The 17341-nt window shown below is 44.6% G+C and overlaps 2 protein-coding genes across 2 annotated transcripts; both read left to right on the top strand.

Annotated features, from left to right (window-relative positions):
- Positions 1 to 1991: 1991 nt before the first annotated feature.
- LOC128270337 (cadherin-23-like) lies at positions 1992 to 11159 on the top strand. Its single transcript, XM_053007735.1, has 20 exons — positions 1992 to 2024; positions 2847 to 3003; positions 3085 to 3532; positions 4370 to 4635; positions 4712 to 4806; positions 4875 to 5693; positions 5753 to 5940; positions 6016 to 6357; positions 6421 to 6905; positions 6998 to 7210; positions 7285 to 7394; positions 7485 to 7642; positions 7693 to 7820; positions 7880 to 7989; positions 8059 to 8179; positions 8705 to 8812; positions 8880 to 9484; positions 9562 to 10100; positions 10193 to 10256; positions 10339 to 11159. The coding sequence occupies exons 1-20, from the start codon at positions 1992 to 1994 to the stop codon at positions 10474 to 10476; spliced, it is 5127 nt and encodes a 1708-aa protein (XP_052863695.1). The 3' UTR covers positions 10477 to 11159.
- A 1084-nt stretch (positions 11160 to 12243) lies between these two features.
- LOC128270338 (probable ATP-dependent RNA helicase spindle-E) lies at positions 12244 to 17145 on the top strand. The gene is made up of 6 exons (XM_053007737.1): positions 12244 to 12438; positions 12499 to 13690; positions 13752 to 16264; positions 16499 to 16620; positions 16712 to 16948; positions 17013 to 17145. The coding sequence occupies exons 1-6, from the start codon at positions 12244 to 12246 to the stop codon at positions 17143 to 17145; spliced, it is 4392 nt and encodes a 1463-aa protein (XP_052863697.1).
- The last annotated feature ends 196 nt before the right edge of the window (positions 17146 to 17341 follow it).

Raw genomic sequence — 17341 nt, forward strand, 5'->3', positions numbered from 1 at the left:
ATATCAGAACAGTACATCGTTGCCAGGTATCGGTCAGCATTGAAATGTTTGTGATACATAAAGACATCTGTTGCATTTTATAATCACCATCGGTTGATACTAATGAAATATGAAAAATCAAAATTGAATCTATACCCAAAGGGTGCCTTCTGACCCCAATACACCGCACGCAAGGTCACTCTATTGAGTGGTTGCTCTTGATAAAACTGATACTAAAAATAGCGCTGTTCAGGTTTCTCCCAGTGTTTGGTGTTGAACGGACGTCCTTAGAAACCTCTCTTCTGCTATGATAAGCTCAATTAAAAGAAAACGTTACGCTATGCTATCCTCTCTGACCTTCTGATGATTCTAAAGTTCTACTGATCATTCAACTCACCTAATTGAGAGTACCGGAAAATAGGATCAAGAACCAGGCGCGAGCAGTTCACTGTAGCTTTGTCGAACAGCTTCATAGGAGAGACCACTATAGCACATGGTAATATAGATGCTGGGTGATCCTAAGTGTCACTTACGCCTCGACTCACTAGCGAACGTACGAAGTACGTAACTCAATTACTTAAATGCTTAAGGGAAATTGAGTTTGACTGCCGAAAACAGCTTCCCTTATGGCAAGGCAACTCGTCTTGGCGGAAGTTCCATCGAGTTCGAAAATTAAAATGAGTTCTCTTAAGATGAAGGTTCTTCGTCGAAAGAAAGCTAAGGTTCGGAGAAATGAAACTTTCAACTCAGAGCTCCTGGAAGAGAAGACTCAATAGAGGAAAATGAAATAATCTGATAACCTAATTTTTTTTTCGTGCGTCCAGATTGCGGAGCACTTGTTGAAGTTGTGGGTACGAGTGCAGGCTGTTTGAACGACTCATCTATGTAAGACGAAAAAGCAGACAAGCAAAACTAAATTAACGTTAAAATTTTCAACAACGCCTGATGGGTCATGTCTTGCTGATGGATGTTTTAACGGATTATTTTGTTTTAATGAACATTCTCATAATCCGTCATAGATATTATCATTATTTCAGATCACTCGACTATAAATTATATAAAGTTTGTTTTAAATTATTTTAAAGATTATTTTAAATTTTGCTTCAAAAAATTGTTATGCATCCGAAAGAGTATCTAATTAGAACGAGATAACTTATGATTATGATAGAGCTTCATTTGCCATATCCATGTTTCACCCAGTCCAGACTCTCCGTTCACCATTCGTACAAAGGGCTTCAACTTTCATCGTCCATATCAAAGTTTCAAGTGTCGTGTTTTGTCCGGTTTCCTGCACTCATAATTTGGTTTTAACTTTGTGCACGGTCCAACTAAATGATTATTGTTATATTCTGAAAAAATATACACAATTTATTTTCCACAGAAATTGTGCATATTGAAGTTATGCGGTTGCACTATCGATTCGGTTGAGACAAAACTTGAAAGCTTTGCAGATTCTGTGCTGAATTTTAAATGATGTGTTTTCTATTATTCGTATTTATCTTAAAATAAGGCTCAAATTGCTCGTATATTCTCGTTTTATGTTTTGAATTCATGATTGCCTTTTCAAACTCAGTCGCCTTCTGCCGCTATAGCAACTTGTAGTACTGTCGCAGACGAGAAAGAGAAGCTTACTGGTATAGGAGGCGCGCTAGTGTTATCTTATCTTTAGCGGCAGAGGCTGCTTCTAGTAGAAGAAAGCAATCGACACTTTTGTTATCACCTATAGAGAAAAATATCTGCCCTGCTTGGACACCTTTCCGGGCATCGGGCAATCGACGGTAATCGAGTAGCCATCAGTTATCGTCGGTCGGTCACAATAGGCGCAGGACAAATCGATACTCGAACCGTAAACGTGCGACGCGAGACTTTAGTGATTTTATAGCACGCTCTTTGACGAGGAGCAGGTTTCAATTAATTCTTCTAAGTTTTCGAAAAGGACAAAAAGATTAGATGTGCCTTCACATGACACTCAACGTATTTTGCTGATGCTTTACAGTTGTTGGGTGGGAAAAATGAATCAACGAAATGGCAGTGGCGTAGTGATGGTAATTAATTTATTGTATTGTAACGTCCGGTCAATGTGATATAAATAAAGCCCCATAGGGGGAAGCAGTGTTCCAAGCAAACGGTCTAACACAATTTTCAAACGCCTGGTTACTCGCGAATTCGCTTCCGTGTGATGAAAACTTGTGTGTGCTAGTGAATCTTTCAGTGAATCCCCGATATTGGTACTGTTGACAATATCAATTAGGTCTTATCGATGGTGACTCAAAGAAACGGCAATAGCAGAGGAAGTCAATTGCCAATCGACAGATCCGGTCGACGGTGACGACGGGCGAGGAGCTCAAACGCACCTTCAACATCTTGTCTTCTCACGTCACTTTTAAGATGATGCCAATCTTCATTGGTGTGCTTCCGCACACTTTTGTTTGAAGAGATTATCTTTTCCGAACAAGTTTGTGCGATTGGTCCGACCTGTAGAGCGAAGAACTGAGAAACGTTTGTCGCAAAGCATCCGCGCTTTTTGCGGCAAGCAATTAACTCGTGTTCAGCATTGTGTCCTGACATCGACGAATGACCGATGGTGTCATGCGTCATGTGGCGCAAATGTGTGATTGATGGTGCCGCCCAGCCACACTGCCAGCACAAATGGTATCATGTATTGGAACTTTAAAGAAATGTTATCTTTCGGGCATAGCTTTTATAGAGCGTGTCGCGTGTTACCTTAAAGTAGCTTTCAAATGTACATATGCTCGCTTTGAACTAACAACTTTAACTTGTAACATATTGGTGATATTTTTGTTGCCCTGACTTGATTTGAACAGAAATCTGCACTGATCGCGTTCCTGATATGTGGTGTGCCACAGCTAGCGTGGGCTGATGACTGGAGCGAGCCACGGTTTGTTTCCGGAAACGAGCAAAACATTTCGCTCAGTGCTTACGACGCTAGTCTCACGCAACAGAATGTGTGGATGGTGGAAGAAATGGCCACTCCGTACATTATGCTCTACCTGAACTACCAGGGTAAGCAAATATCTGCGCATTTGGTAATGACCTACATAAGCTTTTCTGCGATTGCAATCCTTGTCCTTTCTTCATGGCCAGGTCCATTTGAGCCGCTCATTATCTCCGCCCCAAGTAGTCTCGGTGCGAGCATGGTGAAAGCTACCGATGGCCGTTGGTGCATCAGAATCAACCGGCGACAGGATTATGAAGTGCAGGAACAGCGTTCCCCATTGATATTGGTTTCCGTGGAAAGTGCTAGTAATCCCTATGTTATTCCCGTACAGCTGGTCAATGTTCTGGATAATGCGCCGATAATGACGAGCGAAAATTATTGCGAAATCGACGAATTGCAGGAGAGTTTCACGTCGGAATGTTTGTATAATGTGTACCATGCCGATGGGTTCGAAAGGGGTAATATTCTCAATTCTAGTACGAATGAGATCACGTTGGAAATCGAAGACGCCAACGCCAGAGATCACTTTGAGTTTGTGCCAGCTGAGGACAGGAGACCGGAAGATCCTATTCACAATATTCTGTACTTTCTCAGGTAGGTAGTCAAACCATCAAGCCATCAAGCTGGCCACTAAAGTGCTTTTAAACTCGTGCATAAGCTTAAATATCATGATGTTTTTTAATTGACTGCAGTTTTTTGAAATTTTTGGGACCATCCTTTTTTAGTTGTTTAAGTCAACAATTTTGAACCTTACACATTTAAATGCACTTGAGCATTTGAACATTACTCAAGGTGGTCGGACACAACAGAGACCAAATGAGGATAATGCATTTTAGACAAAGGTTTTTTTAAGCGTTGTTAAATTGATGAACAAGGAATTGGTCTCCGAATATGGCAATTTTCAGAGTTATATTTGATTAAATAAAACATTAATATGTTTTATAAAATTTCGGCGTTTATTAAAACCGACATCAGCTCAATCAAGCATGGATGGATGAGCTCAACGGAGCAAATATTGGCTAATGAAAATCAGGAGCCTAGATCAAAATGGTTTAATTTTGAATGTTTACATTTGAACTAATACTTGGTTTGTTTTTTAGATGATAGATCATAGGCACACATAGCTATTAGTAAACCAAAATTTTAAGAACAAAATACAAGGTAGAACCGGGACGCACTCATTTATACATTGTTGAATAACGGGATATGTTGAATGTATTAGGAAGATATACTGAAAATATTTGAATATTGAATTCTTATTAATTCTCATTCAACTAAGCATGCCAATGAGGTTAATACAATATATAAAATTGGTATTGCCCGAATCGTGTTTTTTTAAAAAACGTTGTTATTGTTCCCAAAAGTTTACACCTAATTGTTGTTATTGTTTCTAAATGTAAAATAGTAACACAAAATTTTTCATATTATAAGGGTAAACAAAAAGTTGGACTATGCAGAGAAATCGTTGTTCAACTTCGTTACCAACGTTTACGATCTGGATCTGACACATTCGTTTAAAATAAACACCATTGTAAAGGTTCGCAATGTGGACAGTCGTAATCCCACTTTCATACGACCATTCACCACCCAACGGATAATGGAAAAGGAAGAGTATCGCAGTACCGTTATCGCTATTGACAGTGATACGGAACTTAACAATCCAATATGCTACAGGTTGCAGACCGCCAACTCGGAATGTAAGTTTGAATCAGTGATTTTTGCACCGTCCGCTTGGAAGTGAGTTTTCTTTTATTTTAATTCCCCATTTGGTAGATCAAAAATACTTTGTTATTGGAGAGAACAGCGGTGAGTTGACCGTCCATCCAATCGACCGAGATAGTGAGCAGAATGAGCTTTATCCATTCACGGTAGGATCAGCGATGCCACAACACTGCTGCTTTTTCCGGAAAATCTGACGCCTTTGATCTCTCCATAGATCACAGCCTACAAGTGCCATAACCCTAGCAATGAAACCAGTATTGAGGGAGCTATAATTCTTGAGGACAAAAATGATTGCTATCCGGAGTTTGATGTCAAACCGCATGAGCTGCAGTTTTGGGAAAACACTATTATGGAGCTAGCCTTTGAACGGTTTTTCATTGAAGACCGTGATCTCGGCGAGCACGCCCGTTACACGGTGCATCTGTCGGAAACGGTAGCGGGGAGCACACAGGAAACAGAGTCTTTCGCCATCATCCCATCTAACGGTTACCAGAAGACGGCATTTACGATTAACGTAAACAACGCGGCAAAGCTTGACTTTGAAGTTCCCGAACGCCAAACCTTTCAACTGCATGTAACAGCACGGGAACCGATCGAACCATCCCACGAGCGACTGCAGACGATCACCGTGCAACTGCGCAACTGGAACGACGAGATACCGAAGTTCAGCCAGGAAGAGTATCAGATCAGCGTGCTTGAAACGATCGGAGAAAACCATCTGCTGGCAACGATTTCGGTAACTGATCGTGATATTGACGATGGCGTCAGCTTGACTGCACTGGGACGAATTGCCGAGAGCTTGGACATAGTGGTGCTTCCGGTTGACATGGACTCGGGTATACCGAGCTATGGGTTTGAGATCAAAACAAAGGTGGCAAACCTTTTCGATTATGATATCGCTAAAGACGTTATCGTTCAACTGCTTGCCGAAGACAAGCTGCAAACAGACCGACACGAACCACTCCATCAGATATTTTCTCAACTGTCGATAAATGTGATCGATGTGAACAATAAGCCACCGCAAATAACATTGGTATGAAAACTGGTGTCGGATGCCGATTTGTAATGTAATGCAGAATTCGTTTTGTGTAGCCCAGCGGAACGTTGCACATACCGGAGAATTCCGTCGCCGAGACGGTCGTTATCATCGGCGAAGCCGAAGCGGGAGAGATCATTGGAACCGATCCTGATACCGAGGCAGATCTGATGTTCAGCATCGATTGGAGTAGCAGCTACGGCTCGAAGAGTGGTGTTCGCGCGAAGGCTGAAACATACCAAAAGTAACTATAGCTATCGATCTAACAATCCATGTGTGAAGTAGCGAAAAATATTTTCCTTTTGGAATTGGTTTCCAGCTGTTTTTACATCGCTGAGCAACGCGTGAATCGTCAGCGTACAATTGGAACGTTGCGCGTTAACCCGGATTTCAGCTCGGACGTTGACTACGAGATGTACGATACGTTATTTCTCATGATTCGTCTCGTAGATCGCAACCAAACCATTATGCCAAACGAGGCAGTGGCAATGGTTACGGTACAGATTGACGATGAAAATGATAATGCACCAGAGTTTGACCAAGATACTCTCACAGCGGTCCGAACCGTGAAAGAGCGCTCCGATGCTGGCGTCACGATAGGGAATATCATTGCCTACGATATCGACGGACCTGGCAATAACGAAATGACGTTCTCGATGACGTAAGTTTACGTCTAAACGTTTTGGGAGTGATGTAACAACTTCAAGATTTCTCGTTTTATCAGACCCATGAACTCCGACCACCAGGGATGGATGAGCATAGATCAGAATGGAATCATTCGAGTTGAAGGAAATCGAACCATCGACTGTGACACTCCCCCGATTGAGGTGGTTTTGCAAAACGTGTCAGTAGCGGACTGGAAATGGACTACCAGTCACGTGTTCACGATCGTGCTGATGGACACAAACAATAAGCTCCCGTATCACGATCCCTTCCCCGACGAGAGCCGTGTGTACAAATTCGAGAAAATGAAGTCCAAAAGCACTGTGGCGGTTATTGAAGGAAAAGATCAGGACCGAGACACGGCTTATCACACCGTGTCGTACGAGATCAATTATAGGGATTTTTCGCAGCTCCAACGATACTTTGAAGTTGACAGTGCTGGTCACGTGTATGTGAAAGAAAACAATGAACCACTCGATAGAGACGCCGGACTGGAGAGCATTATGATAAACGTAGTGATGGTCGACAATGCCGGAGGCTACGACAGTAAGTCCCAACGAGCATGAGTTACTCAGGACTTTCAATTAGTGTAGATTGTGCGCGGTATTAATCACTGTTTCAATACTTTCATACGCCAGCTCAAAATCGTGTATCTACAAACATTCATCTGACCTTGCTTGATATCAATGACCATTACCCGGAGCTGCCTGACCTAGGTGCTGAGGGCTCCGAGGTGTCCGAAGATGCCAAGGAAGGGCACATAATGAAGGCGGATTTGGCAGCTATCGATTTGGACGATAGGTTAACGCCGAATGCAAAAATCAATTATCACATACGTAAAGTGACCCCCGGTAAGTGCACGTGCACGGTGCACGAACATGCTCCACATTTATAACCGTTACATTTATATACTTCTTGAATGCAGGAATCGGAACATCGCTTTTTTCGTTAGAAAACAACAATGAATACAATGCGACACTCAAGGCAGCAATCGACTTGAAGGGATATTATGGTAACTGGACTCTCAAAATCGAGGTATGTTATCGATGACTACACGTAAATTTATTGTGTAACGGCAAGGATGTGAAAGTCGAACGAACGGTTTGCTCTTCAACATTCCTTTAGGCATGTGATCGAGGCAGCGAATATGAACCAATTATTAAACTTCCCGAACCTGCCCAAGACAACTGTAGAACACGCGATTACGAACTGGTTATAAATCCGTACAACTATCAAGCACCGACCATCGCGTTCCCATCGCGCAACACTCAACTACGCCTAAAGTAAGTGCAGCGCTACCAGAAACACACTGAATGCTGACTAGAAACTTTAGGTATGAGTCACTGTACAATGGTCGTCCGCTAAACGACACCAACGGTTCACTTCTTGGAGACTTCACGGCCATCGATAACGACGGAGGCATATTCGGCGATGTCACGTTTACGCTGAAAAGCACCAACGGTGAGCTGCGTTGGGCGTTTCGATGTTGCACAGGACAAGTACCAAATTTCTCTTTACAGAGGGCGGTAAAGACCACGAAGTGTTTCGGGTTGATAAAATTGATCGTAAAACCGGTCAACTCGTCCTGGAAAACGCATTGGCAGTGCAGCCATACCCAAAAGACTACAGCGTAAGTGCGGTCACCTGTGACGTGGGAACTTTCAAGGATTATCCCTAATAATTGTTGTGCCTCGTGCAGATTACTGTTCTGGCCACCGATGGCGGTGATAAGCAAACCGAAGCGCCTATTAATATTGTCTTTATTGACATGACTGGCGAACCGGCCTTCTTGGAACCGAGTTTCGACACCGATTTTACAGGTAAGGATAATGATGCGTCGCAGCTATCCATCGGGCCGGTTGAAAATGACCCGCAGCGTGATGCGGGTGCTCTCGGGAAGATGATTTAATTCATCGTCCTGAGCAGCGGCCATGGGAGCGAAACCACGGTAACCGTTAATTCACAATTATGTTTCACTTTGCCACCAGGCTTTTGCTTGCACCGTTCGATGAATCGCATTTAGTAAGGGTGGATGAGTCTATTTTATAACATCCCTTTAATAGCACCGCGACTAAAGTGCTGCAGGTGTTGATGTCTTGCTTAAATTTACGTTGAGATTCGATTATAATTGGAAACGTTTCATCCTTTCGCGGAACTCAGACTGGAAAGCAATTGCTGCCTACGAAAGCTCTCTAGAACGGGTCAAACTTACCACCGCCATCAAATAACTTTCCCGCTCCGAAACGGCTATCGATGAATCCTGATAATTACACTTTTTGCGGGACTAGGGGTGTTTTCCTTCAAGTTTATGAGCCAATTTCACTTGATGGTGTAATGTTTTACAGAAAACGAGGAAGGACGAGACGAACGTCGCCAATTACCATTTGCGGAAGATCCGAAAAATGCTGGCCTTCCTCCGGGCGTTCAGACGAATGTGTTCTACTACATTGACAGTGAGTTCCTCACCACAGTGCTCCTCTCCAACAATATCGTTACACATATCCTTGAACACGCGTACAGAAACGTTCGGAAACGCGAGCCATCTATTCGAGCTAGACTCCGTGAGCAACGTGTTGCGTTTGGCCGTCTTGCTGGACCGGGAAGACATACCCTCCCACGAGATACGCGTCGTTGCGACGAACAACGAAAATGGTCCACCGTTGCCAATAGTCGAATCGTCAACAGCTTTGCTATTGGTCCGCATCAAGGTGAACGATGTCAACGACAATCCGCCTGTATTTCAGCAGCGCTTCTACGCTGCCGGAATCACGACTAACGATCGGGTTCAGAAACCACTGTTCCGCGTGTTCGCCGAAGACCCAGATGAGGACGAAATCATCCGCTACGAGATAGTGGCCGGTTCGATTGAAACGGTTGGGGAAAATCTTCAAACGGATACCCTTCCCTTCCGGCTCGATCCTGGTAGTGGTGAGTTGACGCTGCAACAGAAAGTTCAGCCGTCTCAGAAGGGCTACTACCAGTTCACGATCATCGCGTTCGACAGGGACGATACGCACAACGACACGGTGTCGGCGAAAATTTACATTGTATCCGAGTCGAACCGTGTCACGTTCGTGTTTCTTAACAGTGTAGACGAGATAGACCACCCGGACACTCGTGATTTTGTAAGTCGCACGAGGGAGTGGCGCCCTTTTTTGCTCTTCTACCGCCTGAAATAATCATAAGTAGTGTTTGGTTCTAGCTTTCCCAGCAGCTGTCCGCCTCGTACGATATGGAATGCAATATTGACGATATTGACCAGGCGGTAGAAGAGCGCCAAGCGACGATGAGCAGTGAGACAGATGTGCGAACGCATTTCATCCAGAACAATCAGGCCGTGGAGGCGAGCACTATACAGCGGAAATCATCCAACCGGACGTTTGTGACCGAGCTGAAGACGGCCTTAAGGACGCGGAACTTGTCGCTCCAGAACGTCCCGACCCCGGAAGAACCGCTTAGTGAAGTAGACGAAACATTGCAGGTCATTCTGATTGTGGTTGCCGGAGCGCTGGCAGTTCTGTGTGTGATTCTGTTCGTGGCGTTCTTCGTCAAAATCCGCAGTCTAAACCGGCAGCTCAAGGCACTGTCCGCGACGGACTTTGGTTCGATCTCGTCCGATCGGCAAGGTAAACCAGTGCGCAACGTGCCAACTACCAACATATTCTCTGTCGAAGGCTCTAACCCTGTGCTGAACGATAACGAGTTCGGACGCAGTCGTGGTGGCTTTTACGACGACCTTAGGTGCGTATAGCACTTCCGTCACTTTGTGACGGGCAAGGACAATCTCGATAACGAACGCTCATTCAATTTACCCTTAATTCGTTCCCCGATAGTATACAATCAGAGGAATCAGATTTTATGGACATGGATAAGGACATGTTCGCTACGAAGAAAAAGGTAATACCTCAAGTATTCCTACGATGCAAACTTTCCTCTGAAGGGTGGTCGCTGAACTCCTTATGCTCCTTTTCCACAGCAGGAAGGTTTGAGTCCCGCTTTCCTGGAACACATTCGCCAGCGGTCGCTAAATCCATTGGTCAACGCCACGCCACCCCAATCGACAGCAGTTCATCAGAAAATCGATGAAACCGAGGATGAGTTATCACATCGGTTTTGATTCGAAAAAAGGAGAGAGAGACAAGAAAGCTGATTAGCCATGCGGATACTGGGCAGCGAGAATGGACAAACCCATCCTATCCCGACCGGTGTATATAATTTTTTCTTAGACGGGCAAAGTGAAGCGAAGGGTTAACGGAAATTGGGATTTTATTAAAATGTCATCGCTTGACCTTGTCAGAAACAGCTTACTGTTTACTCGGTTACGTCACAGCAGGAAAAGAGAAGACCGTCCGAAAAATAGTATTTGGTAGGTCCTACATTTTGAAAGGATTTTAATAAAAATTCTCGGTCGCGAATCTGTCTGTCCATCGGAAGAAAAACACCATCTGTGGTCAAGTTTCTGAATAAGATACAGCACATGAAGTCATCAAAATCATCTCTCCTGGTGCGGCCGGTGAGCGTTAATCGTTTTTGGTTCTGTCTTTTAATATTTCTTGCTTTATTTACCATCCCAACCCTTCGTCGAATACACGGCTGTCGGGAGTCCTGTCTGTCTGAACAAATTGCCAGTGTTTCGTTTCGTTTCGCTATAAACACAAATTTATGTAAATTAAAAAGGGGCCGTGTTTCAAGATAGGAAATAAAACATGCCTGGCGTGCTTTGTTTTTTATAGTTTCTACGAGGGAAGAATATTTTGACTGATAACTGCAAGAGAATAGCTCAATCATTTCAAACCAGAAAAAGTGCGACGAAACAGATGTTATCTTTTTTATGCGAAATGCTTAAGTGCCTTACAAAGTTGAAAGTACTAAGAACGTAACTACACTGGTCCGAGTACCCCAAATCTGCAGCCAGAGGACCATATTCAGCCGATGTCGGATCCGATCCATTTCCCCGATTTGGCAACCATGACCCAAACGAAGATACATGACTGAAACAGTTACTATGAAGGCATGAAAGCCAAAACATCACGACAAGGGGGCATATTGAAGTCAAAAAGTGACGAAAAATTGTTACTGGGGGATTAGATGAACCGTAATCAAGAGCGTAAAATTAATTTATTCTGCCAAATCGTTTATGCTGTGTATCTGGGGAGGCCACGCGATGTATAATAAAAATTATATTCAATATAATAAAAATTAATAGTTAAAATTAAAAATAACATCACAAATAAGAACTTACATTATCCTTACGTTTGTAAACAAACGCTCGTTGTTACGTGATATATGTTATGTTTTACAAGGTTCGCGGAGCCACAAAGCTTTTGACACATGCTTACCGATTAAGTGTCAAATTTTGTTATGTTATGTTATATGTTATGCATCGTGTGGCCCCCCAGTATCGTTTTTGCCCGTTTACGACCATCGTCTCGGATCTAGAAAATCTGAAGCATCGAGCATTAATATCGGACCAATTTCCATACATGTGTGCGTGTGCTAATGGTGGATAGACATTAGACATGTTGATTTTATGAATTTCGATGTTAAATCTCTACGAAACCGTAGTGTGTGGACGCTCCAAAGATCGCTACGACAAATCGTAACGAAACATCGTTGCGATAAATCGTAGCGTCTGACAATTCGAATTTATAGCTGGTGCTGACGTTGATTTTTGTTATTCTATGGTTATAGACAATAGTTCAAGCCTTGAACGCGTTTAGACATGCATGACGTTTTGACATTTTGGAACACTCTCTCGGAAGCGGACTTCGTGCTGTTGCACGCTTGAATTCGTTGAAAGTTGGTGCTTAATACGGTTCTACCCGTTCTAATAATAATAAAATAGCGAATTTAGTTGATCGCATTTGCGATAGACGTATTGGAAATGGAAGAGCAGGACGACATTTTGGATTTCTTCGACTTCAGCAAGCCTTTTGAGCGCGTAATTGTGTCCGGAGGATATTGCAATGCATCCGTCGTACCGGAGAAACTCAACAACTACAAGCTTCCGCAGCGAGAACAATTGGGCACCGAATACAGCGCCGTGTATGCCCAAGCGGAAGAAAAAAGGCTTTTCAAGGTACTGAACGTAAATATGAACAAATGCAGCATCATACAGGACCGTTGATATTTTTTTCAGGCCTTCGCGAACGACGCTATAAATGCAAAGGCGACCTCCTCCCGGCTTGATGATGTTGACGAGGCAGACTCGTTGATGGATGGTGATGCAGAACACGTACGACTGATTCGTAGTAAAGAATTGATGGAGCCCTTGTTTAAGCGCTACAATTTCAAAGTAGAAGACAATCGGTTGCCTATAATGCAGTCCAAAAAGAAGATTCTAGATATCATTCGGGAGAATCCGGTCGTGGTGTTGCAGGGGCCCACGGGCTGCGGTAAGACGACGCAAGTGCCCCAGTACCTGCTGGAAGACGCGTTTCTGCGCCAAGAGTACTGCAACATTGTTGTCACGCAGCCTCGTAGGATTGCAGCGAGTTCTATCGCAGAACGGGTGGCTAAGGAACGAAACTGCGATTTAGGTTCGTTGGTCGGGTACAGGGTGGGCCTGAAGGAAATGCTTAGCGACGATACGAGGCTGAGGTTCGTGACGACAGGTGTACTGCTGCAGTGGCTCATCACATCCAAATCGCTGGCACGCTTCACACATATAATTCTTGATGAAGTGCACGAACGCGAGGTAGACATGGACTTTCTGTTGATTCTCGTGCGACGGCTATTAACCCAATCGCAACCGAACTCAAGCGAAACTCAAGCGAACTCATGCAACACAAAAATTATTCTAATGTCGGCCACGATCGATGCCGGTGAGTTTTGCAAATATTTTAAAATCCCAAAGAGTGACAACTTGCTCGCGCCGTCGCTGACCGTGGCCAGCAGCAAGCCGTACGACGTGAGCGTGTACTATCTCGACAGTTTGGATAAGTTCCAGATTGACTTTAACATCGAATATAATAAGCCAGGCATTTGCGATAAAATGTACGAGATTGCGGCTAGGCTGGCATACGTTTGCGACCAATGTATTGATCGTCACGAACGAGTGGACCAGCTCGATTTCAAACCATCGATCATTATGTTTCTACCGGGAATTAACGAGATCGAGCTAATGGCTGAAACGCTTAACAATTTTGCGACAAAGGTCACGCAGCAGAACGCACAAGCCGGTCCAAACTTTCTCATACTCAAGTTACACTCGATGCTACCATCGACAGACCATGCCGCCGTATTTCGGAAGCCACCACCCGGGCAGCGAAAGGTTATACTTTCGACCAATATCGCCGAAAGCTCGATCACCGTACCCGATGTTAAGTATGGTAAGATTGCAATAGTCTAAGAACTTACTTGGTTCGTACATCAACATTTCCATCTTTGCAGTGATCGATTTCTGTCTCCACCGAATTCAAATCACCGATTCGACCAGCAATTTCTCAACCTTATCGACGCAATGGGCTTCGAAGAGTAATTGCGTGCAACGAGCTGGCCGTACCGGTCGTCTCATGAATGGCCGTGTGTACCGTTTGATTGATAGAAGCTTTTTCGAGAGGGGCATGCAAGAGACGACCATGCCCGAGATGATACGCTGCCGTCTCAGCAATGTGGTACTGAAAGCGAAGATGCTCGATATGGGCCCGCCGCACGCCATCCTTGCTCTCGCTCTCAATCCGCCAAAGCTTTCCGACGTCAGCAATACTATACTGCAACTGAAAGAGGTTGGCGCGTTACTACGCACGTCGCAGGGTGAATATACGCCACTAGATGGAGATATGACGTTCCTCGGTCAATTGATGTGTGCGCTGCCGTTGGATCTCCCGGTAGCGAAGCTGGTTATCTTGGGTTACGTTTACTCGGTGCTGCAGGAGGCGATTATCATTGCAGCGGGCATGAGCGTGAAGAACATTTTCACCAACAACCGCACGATACAAACGTTTGAGAACAAAATGCGGTTTTCCGATGGTTCGGGTTCGGATGGAATTGCCATACTGAATGCATACACTGCCTGGCGATCGATGACAGAACAGAGCACGGGCGGTAACACTGCCCAGTGGTGCTACCGTAATGGATTGGAGTTAAAATCGTTGTCCGAGATGGCGGAACTAGTACGAGAAATACAGCACCGATTGAGCGTCAGCAATGTGAAGGAAGTTACCGGTGTCAACCGTGTGATCTGGAGCCAAGGGGAAAAGGGCCTCATCCTGAAGGTGGTCATGGCGGGTGCTTTCTATCCGAATTTCTTCATACCTGGTCTGGCCAGCAACGGAGATAACGGCGGACGGGGCATTTACACCGAGGTCGGATGTCGCGATCCTTTCAGCACCGTTTTCTTCATCGGTTTGGAACATTCCAAACATATTGGATCTCTTTATCGCCAGCAGTTGAAAGACATGCTCACAAACGGCGATCGATCGAAGCAGGCCTCCATGAAGGTGGAGTTCGACCGCAGCTCGAACCGAGTCTTTATCAGATACGTTGGTGAGGACAGAGAAGGATACCCAGTGCCTGGACGATTCCGTTCGGAAGTGTACCGCGCACTAAAGCTACGGGAACATCGCCGGGGTTGCTTTGAAATGAAGGTTATGAACCACGCCGATGCCGTACGGTTCGCGACGCGTCACAAATTAGGCGAGTGGAGAAACTGCGAGTGGGTGCCGCGACGCATTCCTATCTCCAATGTACACCTTTCCGTTGTGCCACTGATTCATTGTGCGCGGCTGTCAGCTACAGTCACCTACGGGATTCATCCCGGAAAGTTTTTTATACGTCCCCTAGGAGAGAGAGCCAAACTGTTTGAAGAAATCGATCAACGGCTGAACGAATCGGAGCTTCAACCGTTCACGGAACATTTCCAGTTTCGACGTCGCCAGATCGTAGCGGCCAAGCTACCAAAAAGTACGCGTTATCGACGAGGACAGCTGGTTAGCGAAGAATTATCGTCCAACAGGACGGCCTTGTGGAAGGTATTTTTCGTTGATCACGGAGCTACCGTTACACTACCGGTTACATGCTTTCATCAGTTAACCGGTTCACTTGCCAAATACACCGACTTGCCGGGACAAGTGTTCCAAGCGTGCCTTGCCGAAGTTCAGCCCTTTGCACCGCAATCCCCACAAGGTACATGGCTCGAGAAGAGCTCTCAGCTCCTAAAACAGGCCACGTTTGGGCAAATGCTGGAGGTCGATATTTACTCCGTCGTCGATCAGGTAGCGAGCGTCGTGCTGTGGAAGAGCGGCTCTTCTCGCGATGTTGGCCTGTCCATCAATCAAGAGTTGGTCAATATGAAGTTGGCTCAACCATCAGAGGAATCGTACCTTTCAAAGATGGATCACGAATCACGGATTCGCGTTCAGCGACAGATCGAGGTTGACGAGCGGTATCGGCAGGAGATTTTGAACGATGACTCGCAGCTGGCTCACTTCGTCGACGATGATGACGATTTCACGGTTGATCTTCCAAGAGAGTTGCTACGGATAACGGTGGCACTAAGGGGCCCGTACAATCCACTTCAAATTAAATGCACTGCAACCACGTTTTCCATCTATGTGAATCAGGTGAAAATCGAGAGCGAATCTGTAAATTCAGTGCTTCTCGAATCAAACCCGCAGGATGTTCACCAAAAACTACTGATTTCTGCCGGGATTAACGAAGCGAAGCAAAGCCAGCGCCTTACTATCAACCAAACAACCATGATGCCCAACATCCCCGGGATGCCTGCTCTGATGGCGCTCATATTTGCACCGAAGTGCTATTATAAAAAGGATGCTGATGAAACGCGTCTTGTCGGATTGGTAGCGGGCTTAGGATGTGACCAGCGTAACGGCGAGTCATTATACCCAGAGCACGACATCTCTCTGCCGGTCGATGTCGTCGTCACGGAAGAGGACATTGGCGATGTAAGTGATTTTTTATACATATGCAGTAAAGAAAAAAATATTTAGCGTTCGAAAACGATATAATGGCACCAGTCAAAATGAGTTCAAACATTCGATTACAGAGATCTTTCCTGTTAAATCCTTCCTTCGTTCGGAAATTTGCAAGTCGATCAAGTGCCTTGTATCAAAGCCATCTTTGGGAAACTGTCGAGGAGAAATGGTGCTTGAAACATGTTTTTGTTTTTTTTTTCGCAGATCAATGCCCTTCGGTACACGATGGATTCGATATTACATTCGGGCCGAAACGAGAAAACTCGATTATTTGGCGAGTTTAGCATCGAATCGCTAATGGTTAAAGTGAAGGAGTATATAATTAAGTAATTATATTTCTTGGTGTTTGTTTCATCCAACTTCGACAACCACAAATTCTTATTTCTTATCCTTTTACTATACTTATTGTACTTCAAGAATCCTTCAGCGCGAGCGAAGTATTACGGAGAACAATTTTGTGCATGATTTCACGTGGAAACCGGCCAATGGACCAGGCGATAGCGGTCCAAGCTCGAGCAAGTCCAAACAGATCAATAATATATACGAAAAGGCACTTTACCCGCTGCATCCACAGCTCAATCTACGACCAATCAAATCAAACCGCATCGAATTCCTGCAACGGCACTGTCAGGAGCTTCGAGAATTGGTTCAAACGTAAGTGTAGCGTCTTGTCCATTGAGAAAACGTTCGTCAAGCTATCTCTGCTTTCAATTCACAGATCGGTGTCGTTACCGAACGGAGGAGTGAGCTGCAAGTTATGCAATGTTTCGCTGCAGTTGTTGCCCGTAGTGCGCATCCATCTGTACTCCAAGCTGCATCGTGATCGCGAAGCTCAAATCGGTTTCCGTTGACTATTGGATAATAATTGGTCAACAGGGTTTTCAAAACTATTTCCGAAATTTATAGCAAACCTTTCACTGGTCATTTGAAGGGGCAATGTTTGAAATTGTATTAACTGAATTGAATGAGGATGATGAATATGATGAATATGGATCTTCTTATAACTTTAAACTTTTTATAAATTTCAAAACTCAAAGTTTTCTAATC

Source organism: Anopheles cruzii, chromosome 3 (assembly GCF_943734635.1).
Source record: "Anopheles cruzii chromosome 3, idAnoCruzAS_RS32_06, whole genome shotgun sequence".
Lineage (NCBI taxonomy): Eukaryota > Metazoa > Arthropoda > Insecta > Diptera > Culicidae > Anopheles > Anopheles cruzii.